Source organism: Pantherophis guttatus, chromosome 4, assembly GCF_059756535.1.
Source record: "Pantherophis guttatus breed Tessera chromosome 4, ASM5975653v1, whole genome shotgun sequence".
Classification (NCBI taxonomy): domain Eukaryota; kingdom Metazoa; phylum Chordata; class Lepidosauria; order Squamata; family Colubridae; genus Pantherophis; species Pantherophis guttatus.
In genome coordinates, this window is record NC_142066.1 from 59,549,180 (window position 1) to 59,562,285 (window position 13,106).

Sequence of the window (13,106 nt, forward strand, 5' to 3'; positions counted from 1 at the left end):
TCCTGCCTAAGCAGGGCGTTGGACTAGAAGACCTCCATGGTCCCTTCCAACTCTTATTCTATTAAGGAGATGACTTCCCTGAATTCTACCATAACTAAAACCTTCAAAATGGATAAGTGCAAAAAAATGTTTGAGATGTTACGTGTCTCATTTTGACTGAAATTGTAAAGGTGCTACATATTTTTTTCAGGAAAAGGTTTTGAGGAATTAATGACTGTGAATCTGGCACAATATAAACCAAGTGGGGAATTTGTCACTGTCCGGAGAGTCAACTTAGAAGCCTGCACCAATGAGATGGTAGCATTTTTGCAGGTAAAGCTAGCAATCATGCCAAATTTGTTTGATTGGTCCCTCTTAGAAGTGTTCTTAGTTCTTACCCAGTTTAATATATGACAATTGTACAGTACAACATAAGAATTATTATGAATAAAGCCCATTTGGTCCTGTATTCTGTTCCCACAGGGGCCAATTTAATATTACTGGAAAAAAGTATAATAATATTTTATTCTTCCTGCCTCTGCTGTTAGTCACTAAAGTCTCCATGAACTGTGATTGCCAGCTAAAAATCTGAATGAATAAATTACATTATTAACAGAATACTATATTTTATTGCTAATTATTATTTAATTCCCTCTGGATTGTCATATTCCATATCTCAGGTCTGATTTGCCAATAATATCTTGTTACACTTTGGATTTCAGGGTGAGCTTCATGTCTCAAAATTCTTCAGCCACCCCAATTTAGTGCCATATAAAGCAGCCTTCATAGCTGACAATGAACTATGGGTTGTTACATCATTCATGGCATATGGTAAGTAAGAATAGAAAGAATCTTCCTGCTCTTTCACACATAATTTTTTTTATAATGTAATGAAAACATATACAGGCATTGATAGTAATTAATGGCAGCATTAACATAAAATTAAGGACCCATAAAGCTATGTTTCTATTCCATATATTAGATTGTGTATTAATTGCCTAAACATAGACAGTTATATTGATTTTATGTTAATTTGTGTTTTATTGTATTGAACTAATTATTAACTAAGTAAATTCAAATTAATGTACATTGATAGCAGATTATTTTTTTGTTGAAAGACCAAGTATTTTAAAATACAGATATTTCTAAAGCAGTGCAAGCAAAAACAAAATGCCCTGTATTACCAGAAATACCAAGTCTCTTTTTGGTAATCCAAAGTAAGAAGGTCCTGGTTATGAATCATGATGTCAGTAGGAGAGTGGAATAGGTTAGATTGAGGGAAACAAGAAGAGTTATTCTGTTGTCAGTATGGAGAAGGAAGATCCATTAAGGACAACCGCAGGTCCTCCGTTTTCATCTATACTTGGGAGAATTATGCGCATGAACTTTCCAGGGAAAATATATTCTAACTATCATACCAAATGATTAAATATAAATGTTACATGTTTTCTAAGTACCTCATTTCAATCTACATAGTTCTTTCCTTCTTTTAATTCGAAAAATTACTCTGAACAGCAATGTTAGTGTAATAGTGACGAGTCCAAATTCACAAAGCTTAGCTTCATAACTAAGTAATAATCTGAACCTAAGTCTTCCTAAACTTAGTCCAGCAGTAGATTTTATATCCCATTGGTTCTTGATCTTTCTGAAAGTCTCTGGTTTCTCTCATTCTCACCAATGCTGATGTAGAAAATGGCCTTCATAAAGAATGAGAAATCTTAGAGTCTTTTGTGAAGTAGAATTACAAATTCACATTTAATGGCTTCTCATCTTTCTGATTTTTATAGATAATAGAAGATATGTGTATTAAAATTTTCTGGACTGTATCAAATCATAATATTGTATTCTCTTTTTAAAGGTTCTGCTAAAGATTTAATACGTACACATTTTATGGATGGTATGAGTGAATTAGCTATGGCTTACATCCTTCAAGGGGTATTGAAAGCTCTTGATTATATACACCATATGGGTTATGTTCATAGGTAAGAAAGATAATTGTAAATGTTAATTAGTAAAATAATCATTTCCAGCTTTGGCTTTTTGTTCAGATTAGTATTGCTACAGCGCAAATATTTGCTGAACTTCTAAACAAAACTTTCTGTCTCAAATTCCAGAGGTTTTGTTTCTCGGTATAAAATGGATTTGGTTTGGATGGATGGATGGGGGTTTGTGCCTGTTTTCTCTCTGTCCTTTTTGCATGCAGGAGTGTGAAAGCCAGTCATATCCTGATATCTGCAGATGGAAAAGTATATCTTTCTGGCTTGCGCAGTAACCTTAGTATGATCAGCCATGGTCAGCGTCTCAAAGTAGTTCATGATTTCCCCAAATTTAGCATCAAAGTTCTACCATGGCTTAGTCCAGAGGTCTTGCAGCAGGTATGTTAATTTTCTTGGTATTATGTTTCTCAACCTTTAAGTGTGTATGGCATACATTTTCACCATCTATTTTACAATTTATTTCTGAACAGCTTCAGATAATGTCTTTTTAAAATTACTTGGTATTCTGACTATAGAAGTTTCAATATCTTTTATTCATTCTTAAGAAAACTTTTTGTCTGACATTGATGCTGCAATAAAAATGTCTGATTGATGAATGGATTGATTTGGGGGTAATTATGATATGCTTAGCTTGTGTATTTTTCAATTTAAATTTCATTGAATAACATTTATAATTCAATACTGTTTTGCTTTTCTGATTTTAGAACCTGCAAGGCTATGATGCAAAATCTGATATCTATAGTGTAGGAATAACAGCCTGTGAGCTAGCAAATGGCCATGTTCCATTCAAAGATATGCCTGCAACACAAGTAGGAGATTTTTCTGTTTCCCTTTCACTTCAGTCCCTGACTGTATATATGACAGCAAAGCAACTAGAATTATGATAACACTAACTGCTCTACAGTAATGTGATATTTTTCACCAAACATTTTGTTCTCATGCTTCAGATGCTTTTGGAGAAACTCAATGGAACTGTTCCTTGTCTACTAGACACAACCACTATTCCTCCAGAGGAGCTGACTATGAAGCCATCACGCTCTGGGGCTAGCAGTAGTCTTGGAGAAGGCATGGCAGCCAGCAATGCTAGAGCCTCTAATGGTGAAGCAGCACTGCATCCTTACCACCGTACTTTCTCATCATATTTTCACAACTTTGTAGAGCAGTGCTTGCAAAGGAACCCAGACTTGAGGTATAGTGAAAAGAGTGAAGTTCAGGGGATATGGTAATCTGTGAAGTGGTGGAGCTAAAATCAGAGCTAAAATATTCAACAGCATTTAGTTGGAAGCATAATATAAGTGTTGCAAAAGATGTAAATATTATATCCCTGTTTTTGTTTTTGTTTTTTGAAAAAAAAATTATTTATTTTTCACATAAAACATAAAACAACATCTTTTTAGAGCAAAGGTTTGGTTCAGTGTAAAATAAGTATAAATTCCAAATTTCATCAATTAACATCTTTAAATATATATATATATATATATATATCTAAACCCAACTTTTGTCATTCAATCTAACATCTTATTCTAACATTTAACATTCTATTATGTAATCACCCTAAATCTTAAACTTCCAATCTAAACAGCTCTTTATAATATTCATTTATCATTTTAACAATCAGTATTTCATATATTCTCCTTACTTCAAAGACCCAAATCAAGTCAGTTTCTTTTAAATCACATCTAATAATCAACATATAATATTTTATTCCTCTCTTAAAAAACATTTCAAAATCAGTAACTATTCTTCAAAGATATCTCTTTCACTCCTCCTAATTTTATTTTGGCTAGATTGCAGCTTAATTAACTGGTTTCCAGGGGTGTTCCTCCACTCCTAACCTTATTTGTTGGCTGGATCACAGTTTTGTTTTAACTGCTTTCCAACATTTTCTCCTTCACTCCTCCTAGGTTTATTTTTATCTGGATAATGGCTTTTCAGCTGTTTTCCAGTGGTGCTTTCCTCCACTCCTTACCTTATATTTAACTGGTTCACAGTTTATTTTAACTGGTCCCCAGCATTGTCTCCTCCACTCCTCCTAGGTTTATTTTTGGCTGGTTCACAGCTTAGTTAGCTGTTTTCCAGTGGTGCTTTCCTCCACTCCTTACCTCATATTTATAACTGGTTACAGTTGATTTTAACTGGTCCCCAGCATTGTCTCCTCCACTCCTCCTAGGTTTATTTTTGGCTGGTTCACAGCTTAGTTAGCTGTTTTCCAGTGGTGCTTTCCTCCACTCCTTACCTTATATTTAACTGGTTCACAGTTTGGCTCTAACTGCTCTCCAGCATTTATCTCCTCCGCTCCTCCTAAGTTTATTTTGGGCTGGTTCACAGCCTAATCATCTATTCTCCAGGGATGCTTTCCGCCCCTCCTAACCTTATATGTAACTAATTCACAATTTAACTTTAATCATCTGATCAATAACAATTTACCATAATTGTAAAATCTATAAGCAAATCTTATTAATATTCAAAAAATTGGTTCCCATTCTCTTATTTACTTTAAAGAGAAAAAAAAAACCAACAACAACATTGTAATCCACTTTAAAATCAATTTTCTATAACCATTAAAGGTCTTATTAATACTTAAAAGGTTCTTTCATAGTCTTCAAATTTCTTGTAGTTTTTCTATAATAACATTTCTCGCTTTGAAAATAATTAAAATCTATAAACAATTCTTGTTAATAAAGGCTTCATTAACATTTTCTTATTTTCTGTAAAAAACAATATTTTAGACCCTTTAAAAAAGCAAATTTCTGTAATCATTAAATCTGTCAATAATTCTTGTTAGTAATCAAAAATTCATTCATACTCTTTATGTTTCTTATAGTTTTTCTAAAATCAGATTTTTCCCACCTTAAAAATCACTTCTCTTAATAACAGTAATGAAAAGTAAAAAAGGAAAGAGAAAGGGAAAAGGGAATAATAAAAAATAAAATAAAATAAAATAAAATAAAATAAAATAAAATAAAATAAAATGATAAAGGTATGGCGAAAAGGATAAAAAAAAAAAGAATTCCACAAAGGAACAGAAAAAAGGAAGAGAGGAATAAAATGAAAGAATAATAAAATAAATGAATAAAAAGAAAGAGAAAAAGTAAAAAAGAGTAAAAGAAGGAAGAGGACATCTCCTCCTTATATTATTTAAACATCAATTACATAAAAAACATTTATATCCATTTTAAACAGACTGTAATATTTTCCATCTTGCTACCCATATTTTTTCCCCCTTCTTTTCAGTTCCAATATCAGTAAAGTTATAAAGACTAAAGAGTTTAGTTCTTTTTTGTTCCCTATGTGATATTGTCATGTCCTCTTCCGTTTCTACACCCTTTCCTTTTGTTGCCTCGCCTTTAATCAACAGTTTTAATTGACCAGTTAATTCCTTCTTTCCAACTATCCATAGGTAATCTAAAAACGAAATAAGTACATCTAAAATCAAACTTTTTTAGTTTTCCTTCAGAATAATCCAATTGAGAAAGCAAGAGTCAAAGTTTCTCCTTTAAATAGCAAGCAGTCCACAATTTTCACTTTCACTTCTTAACAGGCAACCATTTTAGCTTCCTCTGCCACGTCTTCTTAGATAGTTTAAATTGTTCCGTCTTGTTTCTTATTTCTTTCCTTAATATCACCAGTAAACAAGTTAAAAATGCCCAAAGTTAGAGCTCCTTGTTTTCATAATAAACCAATTTAGATAACAAGATACATTGTGTCTGAGTTAATTCAAAAGCAATCCACAGGTTTAAACTTTCACTTCTCCATGGCATGACTCCATTTTAGCTGTAATTCTCTGCTGAGCTTTCCCGGTTGCTTCAAAAAATTTCTGCTTACCACCTCTTCCCTCTTTATCTCTCCAAAAGTAATCCATTTCAATGACAAAAAGTTTCAAAGTTTACAATTTCCAACTAACAGCCATTCCACAGCATTCAATAATAAGGGTAATTCATAGATGGGTCTCTTCTCCAGCAAATAACTTTTTAAATCTTCTTGCCCCCACAGTCTGTAGCCGCTGTTTAAGGCTAGGGGCTCTCTTCTTGAAATCCATTTTTAAGTGCTGTTCCTGCCTGGGTTAAATCACTTACCCGGCTTCCAAACAGTTTGCTCTATTTCTTCGCTTCTTCCTCCTGCACATCACTTTTCCCAGTTGCCACAGCCTCGAGGCAGCCGCCATGGCTGCTGCTGAGCCACTGCCGATGCAGAGGGTAATCCTCCGGCCCCAAGGAACCTGCCCGTTCCTCTCGGCTGACCGAGGGGTCCCTTTCTTTCCCCCTGTCCCTCCAGGACAGGGTAGGTCCATAGACCTGCCGGCAGCAGCATAACAGACTGGGTTTTCGTGGGGCTCCTAAAAGCCCCGCTATTCCACCGCCTGGGTCGCCGCAACGCCAGCCAGAAGTCCCTAAATATTATATCCCTGTTGAATCAGTTTCTCCATGCCAAATGAGCAAGTTTTGAATGGTTTGGGATGATTAAACATGTTATAGCGTATTTTTCGGAGTATAAGACGCACCTTTTTCCTCTCAAAGAGGCTGAAATTTGGGTGCGTCTTATACTCCAAAGCTTTTTTTCAGCCCTAATGAGGCACTAGCAAGTGAAGCAATCTTCACAGCTTTGCCTCCTCCCTTGACTCTCCGCTGTGCTTTAACGAGGCTAGCAAGTGAAGCGATCTCCATGCTTTGCTCCGACTCTCAGCTGTTTTTAGAAGCTTTTTTTCAGACCTAACTAGGTGCTAGCAGAGTGAAACGATCTCCCCATGCTTTGCCTGCTTTTCTCATGCTGCTTCCTCTCAGCTGTGCCTTAGAAGCTGTTTTTTATTCCCAAGCAGGGGATAAAAAACCAGCAAACTAATGTGCTGAAGCTGACCAGACTAAGGACGCTAGCCAGATGAATACCTGGTAGGCAGATTTCCCCCCCCCTATTTTCCTTCCCAAAAACTAAACTGCATCTTATACTCCGGTGTGTCTTATACTCCGAAAAATACGGTATGTTTGTGGAATTGGTTGCTCTTGGAATCAATGATGAAAATATCAATGGAAATATAAATTTGTCAGATAATTTGAAAAATGAAAAAGATGTAGGTTCAGATTAGTGATGCAGATAAAGAGAACACCTTTTTTATGATTGTTTCAGCAATGGTAAAAAAGTGGAAATGCAAAATAAGTCCTTTGGCTCCTTCTTTTCATACAATGGCAAGTCTACATGACATTGTAGTCCATGCTGCTGCCAACTAACTAACTTTTAGAAAAAAATCAACCAAAGACATTTTTTTGAAGCTTTAATATATTTCCTTTAGAAAAAATGGATGCAGTTTATTGTTACCTTGAAGAACTTTGAAAGTATAATTTCCCTTGGAGTATATTTATCGAAAAGATTTTTAAAAGGGTTAGAATTTATGTTCTTTTTAAAAGAATATGTTAATTTCCCACATTTCTTTCGGCTCCTCTAAGGCAAGCTATACAATAATAACCAGCTTGGCAGAAAATGGGCTGAACAGTTCATTCAGATAGAAATTACTTCAACAATATTTTTAAAATTACTTCCTCCTTTAAAAAAATTACTATTTCTTTTTTTTAAAAAAATAAAATCTTGCTGCATTAGCAAAAAGAAAGACAATGTGTTGTTTGGTTGGAATTCAGAAGGGCCCATCCAAAAAACTTTAAGGTCTGAACTGGCTGCACTCATCTTTAAAAACTCATTAATGTTCAACAGCACCAACAGTAATAAAAACCATCACCATGAATTGAAAAAAAGGATAACTTTTACAATTAAAGGATCAAGAATTGCAGTAAATCGTTAAATCAATTTTGCAACAAAGAGCATTAACAAGTACATCAGTGTATAACTACACTAACAATGTGTATGCATACACCAAAACAATCAAATTGGCATGAATATAGGGTTTCCCCTCATTTATGTAGTTATGCGACAGCTTGCAAAATCCAAGAATAAAAACATCACTTGAAAACCTGCACCAATTTAGGCAGCCCAGACTGAAGCAGTCATAACAATGGCAAAAGCCACAATAGGGCCCCAGAAACACATTAACCATAGGTTTTCAGAGCTTTTCAGAACCCCATAAGGGATTGCACTGGCTGCATTTCTGGGATAATTTCTGGGTAGGGATCACAAGAGAGAAGACAAGCTTCCTTGTTCCCACAAGATGACAATATTTACTAGAGGGAACCTGGAAAGCATCCACTATTCTGGACGCTTCCCATCAGATTGGGAGAAACACTTGAGGATAGTTATCTCTCATATATCCAGGCCCTATGCCAATAAAGTCTGATTTCCTTCATGGATAATTTTAACAAAATATCCAATGTCTAATCTGAATGGTAAACCTTGGTCAGGTTGCTATCAGCAGAAGATGAGGCTAAATCTCACTCTTCCTCCAGGGTCTGGACAAGAATGATTTGTAAGCACTATGTTTAGGAAAAAGTTGCTTATTCAATCAGCATATGAGCTTGAATGAAGGGCTCTCATGATATCATTTGCCGTAGAGAATACCCTTTTATTGATTCTATCGATTGAGGGCAAATAACATACTGCAGGCAACAACTGCTAACATAACATTGGCTTTCCAAAACTGAAGGAAGTCTCTTATTTTGCTTTTCTCTGGCTTGTTCAGAGAGTCAGAGCAGAGTATTTACTGCTGCTTCCTGAGACAACTTTTTTTCTTCCTGGAAAAGCTCAAATACATTCATGCAAAAAAGTAGTAGTAGTAGTAGTAGTAGTAGTAGTAGGCATACCTGCCATAGAAAACTCCATTGCAGAATTATATCCTGGCTTTTGATGCTGATATTGTTCTCTTTCTCAGCCATGTTTTTCCTATATGCTGATGTACAATTGCTTTTTTTTTCATATACAGGCCAAGTGCAAATGCATTGCTGAACCATTCTTTTTTCAAACAGGTAAGTTTCAACCACTTGCCTTGACATATTTTATCCTTTTCTCACTCTTGTATTGGTGGAGAGTAAGTAAGAGAGACAAGAATGTACTGCTGCTTTGGAACCATTTCTGTGAATATGTAAACAAAACAGTATGAAGCTGTTTTGAAATTTTGAATTTAATTTGCATTATTATGGTTAATCTTCAATTTGATTCACATTCTGGGAATTGTTATTGTTATTATTGATTTAATCTTCAATTTGATTCACAGTCTGGGACTGGTAAAAACTTAACAGTTCAAGTCCTAACCAAGAACCTTAGAGCTGATAACGTCTGAGTATATAGGCAATTCTGAGTAAGGTGTGGGTTTTTTGCAGCCAGAATATTCAGGTCTGATAAATTCAACATTTCCATGTATCTAGGCAGACTTTTGGGTATTGCTCCAAGGGGTCCTATTACTATTGGTACAACCATTGATTTCTTCCTCCACAATCGGTCAACTTCAATTTACAGATTATGGTATTTCGTTATTTTCTCTACCAGTAGTTGTTTCTCTTCAATTTGTGCATCACCTGATATTGCAATATCAATGAACCAGACTTTTTTCTTTTCCACAATAGTAATGTCAGGCATGTTGTGGGTCAAATGTCTTGTCTGTTTGGATTCCTACAAGATCTCGATCTGTTCATTTTCAAGAATTTTGTCAGTTTGGTGTTCCCAGTAATTTTTGCTGTATTTGAACCTAAACCTCTGGCAAAGCTTCCAGTATGATTTTGGCAATTCAATCATGATGTTGTGATGTCAGGTGTGTTATGGGACAGATATCTGTTGTTGGAAGTCAGCTTTTGCTGATTTGGGGCAATAGGCAGAAAGATCCAGATAAGAGAATTTTAAAATAAGAATTATGTTCTTGCAGAATCACATTTGTAAAAATGCAAATATTTTGGAGATCCAGAATTTTGGAATTTCCATCATCAAGTCCTTATTGTCTGCTGACTTTCTGTAGGGGATGGAGATAGTAGCTAAGTTTAGTCTTTTAAAATTTTACATTCCAATACAGAAAAGCTGGTTTCTAATGACCTGTATCTGGATTGAAATATTTATGTTCTACTTGAGACAAGGACCAGTCATGCCTCTTCCTCTCAGAAATGGTTTTGAGGAAAGACTAACAGGAAGAAGGTGTTAGGAAAGGTCTAAGCAAGAGGATAGGCTGGTTGGATAGTTACTGTTACTCATGTCCTTGGTTTCAGGTGTAACATATCCAATTGGCCCATTTCTCTCTGCTCTTTCAGGAATAGTGTTTCCCCTTAGCGACCACCAGTGAAGTCCTTGACTTCACAAGGGGAGGTAAAGAAAGCACTGGGAAGAATGGCAGGGTGTACAGAAGAGTAAAAAGTAGTATGCCATCCTTTCATCCCTTCCCAAAGTCTTTGCAGATTTTCTTCTCAACCCAAGCTCCCAACAATCAAAAAGGTTTCATTCTATCTGACTGTACACAATCCACAAAAGTTTTGCAGAATTTACAAGAGCTAAAGTGCCTTTGGGGTTCAGCAACCTGTTGTTTAGTACGAACCTCTGATGTAATCCAGCATTTTCAGCAAGAGTATGCTACCAAAAGAATTCATCAAGAAAAGATGAAACCAAGAACTCTGCTCTATTTTTTTCAGTAGTTATGAGAGGATGAGATAAAATTCTGTGTAATTTATTCAATGATTATCAACATAATTAGGATGCTAAATTATTTCCTATTCCTGTATGTGCAAAAAACACCCAGATACAATCCTTGATGGTCTTGGAAAGGATATTTTATATAGTATAGTTTATTGAATAGCCCAAAGGCCTTTGCAAACAAACAGAAAAGAAAAAGGGAAAAAGATAAAACAGTTACAAAAATAGCAATCTAAAAATATATGATAGATGACATTAAAATTTTACAATATCAAATGTCAATAGTTAAGTTGCCAAGACTAGATAACCCAAATAAGATAGCTCCTCTCTAACTGAGCTCATCTTCCTTACAATCGATAAAAATTTTTTTGATATAACTGGCTCGTATTGCCGTCATTCTTTTAAGGTATCGAGTGATCGCTCTTACCAGGGGAGGAGAGTCAGCCCTCAACAGAAATGCTAATTTTTGGCTTATATTCCAGTGGGGAAATTTATTTATAATTGGGGACAGATATTGTTTTCTTACTTCTGGATGCCAGCAGACTCCCTAAAATATGTCTAGAGGAACAGCAGATTCCAAATCCTCAAAGGTATTCCTGGCTAACCCGGCTGTCAGAAATATTGAACCGATATGGCGTAGGGTTCCCGTTGTGTGACACACTGAACCAAGTTAAACAACGGATTAAAGATATACATGGGCAAATGGACATGGCAACCCTTTCAACTAATCATTCCCTTGAACTGCTGACAGCAGTTAAAACAACTTTCACTCTGGAAAAGTATTTACATTTAGAAATGCCATCAGTGGAGAGACAGTTATTTGTTAAGTTTAGATTCGAACTTCTAGATACCAATGTTAGATTCGGCCGTTATCGGAAAATCCCGTATGACAAAAGAATATGCATATGTGGGGTAAACGTCGTGGAGGACACGGCGCATATAATATTCGAATGTAGTCTCTATCAAGAAGTAAGATATTTTGTATAAAATGTCACAGCTCTCCCCCCTCCAGAGTTTATGTGATTGCAATGAGGGTGCTTGTCAGTTTGTTTGCACTTACAACCTTAAATCAATGGAGAAGCAGCTGGCAGGGAAGATTGCAAACTGTTGCTGCTTGCCAAGAAAATTCCTTCTCACCTGTTGGGGTTGGCTGAAAGAGCTGTCTGCCAAGAGGAGTTGAATGCCTTCTGAGAAATAGAGCTGAAATCCTGATGATCTGAAGTTTCTCTACCACACTGAAGGACTTACTTCCACACCCAAGAGGAACTGACCTCCTTTGGTGAGAGATCAGATCTTCAGGATCCAAGTTCTGTTCCTGCATTCCACTAGACATTTCCTTCCGTGCATCCTTTGGTAGCCAGCTCTGATAAACGTCAGCTGAAATACAAGCAGTGGAAAGATGGTGTGGTAAAGGTGCCTTGGGCAGGTGGGGGAACCTCAGTGCAGACTATGCACAAATGGCTCTTTGCTCAGGGGCTGAAAAGTTTGGATTTCGGGGGGGGGGGATTTTCAGCTCCTGGTTAGCACTTCTCAGGGTCTCACCCATCCAAGGCATCCCATGTTCCGTACCTGGGACTCCGTCCAATTCACAAGCTGTAGGATTGCTTAATGACCATTAACCAGGAATGACAGGATTGTAGTTGTTGAGCAAAGCAATCATGTAGGCACTCATGTGATGTCCAGCTTAATGTTTTTTGCTTAACCAAGTTTCTGGGCTCAATTGTACATTTACAAGTCAAGGACTACCTATATATAAAAAGTGACACTGTGTGGTGGAGTTATATATAATCTTGGACTGAGTCAAATTGCATCTAATCACATTTTTTAATTCTAGTACTTAAGTATGTTTTTTACTTCCCCATTTTTCAGATCAAACATCGGGCATCTGAAGCACTTCCTGAACTGCTATATCCTGTCATGCCAATTACAAGTTTTGAAGGGATGCAGACACAAGATCCTAGCCATATATTTGGATTGGCTTCCAATATGGAGCAGCTTGAGATGGATGATTGGGAATTCTAGGTAACCATTAGAAGAACATTGTGAAATATTTTTTACAAAGCAATCTGCTCATTACACTGCAGTTTCTTTCTTGGGAAGTTGTTCTACCTGACATTTGCATTAAAATAAAGCCTGGGCTTTGAGAGGAAAAAATTAACAATATTGTATTGAACTTTGGTTCTAAGACATAAAATATATATGCTCAATTGCTTTTTAACGAAACCAAAATCTTTTTGTAGGTTTGCCAGTGGTTCCAAGGAACTGAGTGCCATGTACTTTAAAAAAAAAACCCAATAAAAATCTACTTAGAATTGCTTAGTAGCAGGAAGTAACCCTATTGACATAGGGTTAGAATATGAAGATACCTTTAATTTGTATCTAACAAGGTAATTTGGAATTCCTTCTTATAGTGAATTGTCCCAACTTGTGTAGTAATCTTTCATTCTTCTTCTATATGCTTAATCATTGTTGTTCAATCAAACATTGAGCCAAAACTTTTCTGGCAAGCTGTAGCATTTGCAGATTGTAAGTACTGTCTTAAACTGTATTTCTTGCCAATAAAATATTTCTGCATTTTCACAA

At 35.9% G+C, this 13,106-nt stretch overlaps 1 protein-coding gene across 17 annotated transcripts in view; it reads left to right on the top strand.

Moving 5' to 3' along the window:
- Positions 1 to 13,106, top strand: part of STRADA (STE20 related adaptor alpha) — a 39,879-nt gene extending 26,773 nt beyond the window's left edge. For all 17 annotated transcript variants that reach the window (XM_087892273.1, XM_087892277.1, XM_087892267.1 and 14 more), the window contains 8 exons: positions 191 to 312; positions 702 to 810; positions 1,838 to 1,961; positions 2,183 to 2,354; positions 2,681 to 2,785; positions 2,924 to 3,165; positions 8,836 to 8,878; positions 12,393 to 13,106. In XM_087892273.1, coding sequence (XP_087748399.1) covers positions 191 to 312; positions 702 to 810; positions 1,838 to 1,961; positions 2,183 to 2,354; positions 2,681 to 2,785; positions 2,924 to 3,165; positions 8,836 to 8,878; positions 12,393 to 12,545 — 1,070 coding nt within the window. In that variant the 3' untranslated portion in view covers positions 12,546 to 13,106. The remainder of the gene's footprint in view (positions 1 to 190; positions 313 to 701; positions 811 to 1,837; positions 1,962 to 2,182; positions 2,355 to 2,680; positions 2,786 to 2,923; positions 3,166 to 8,835; positions 8,879 to 12,392) is intronic.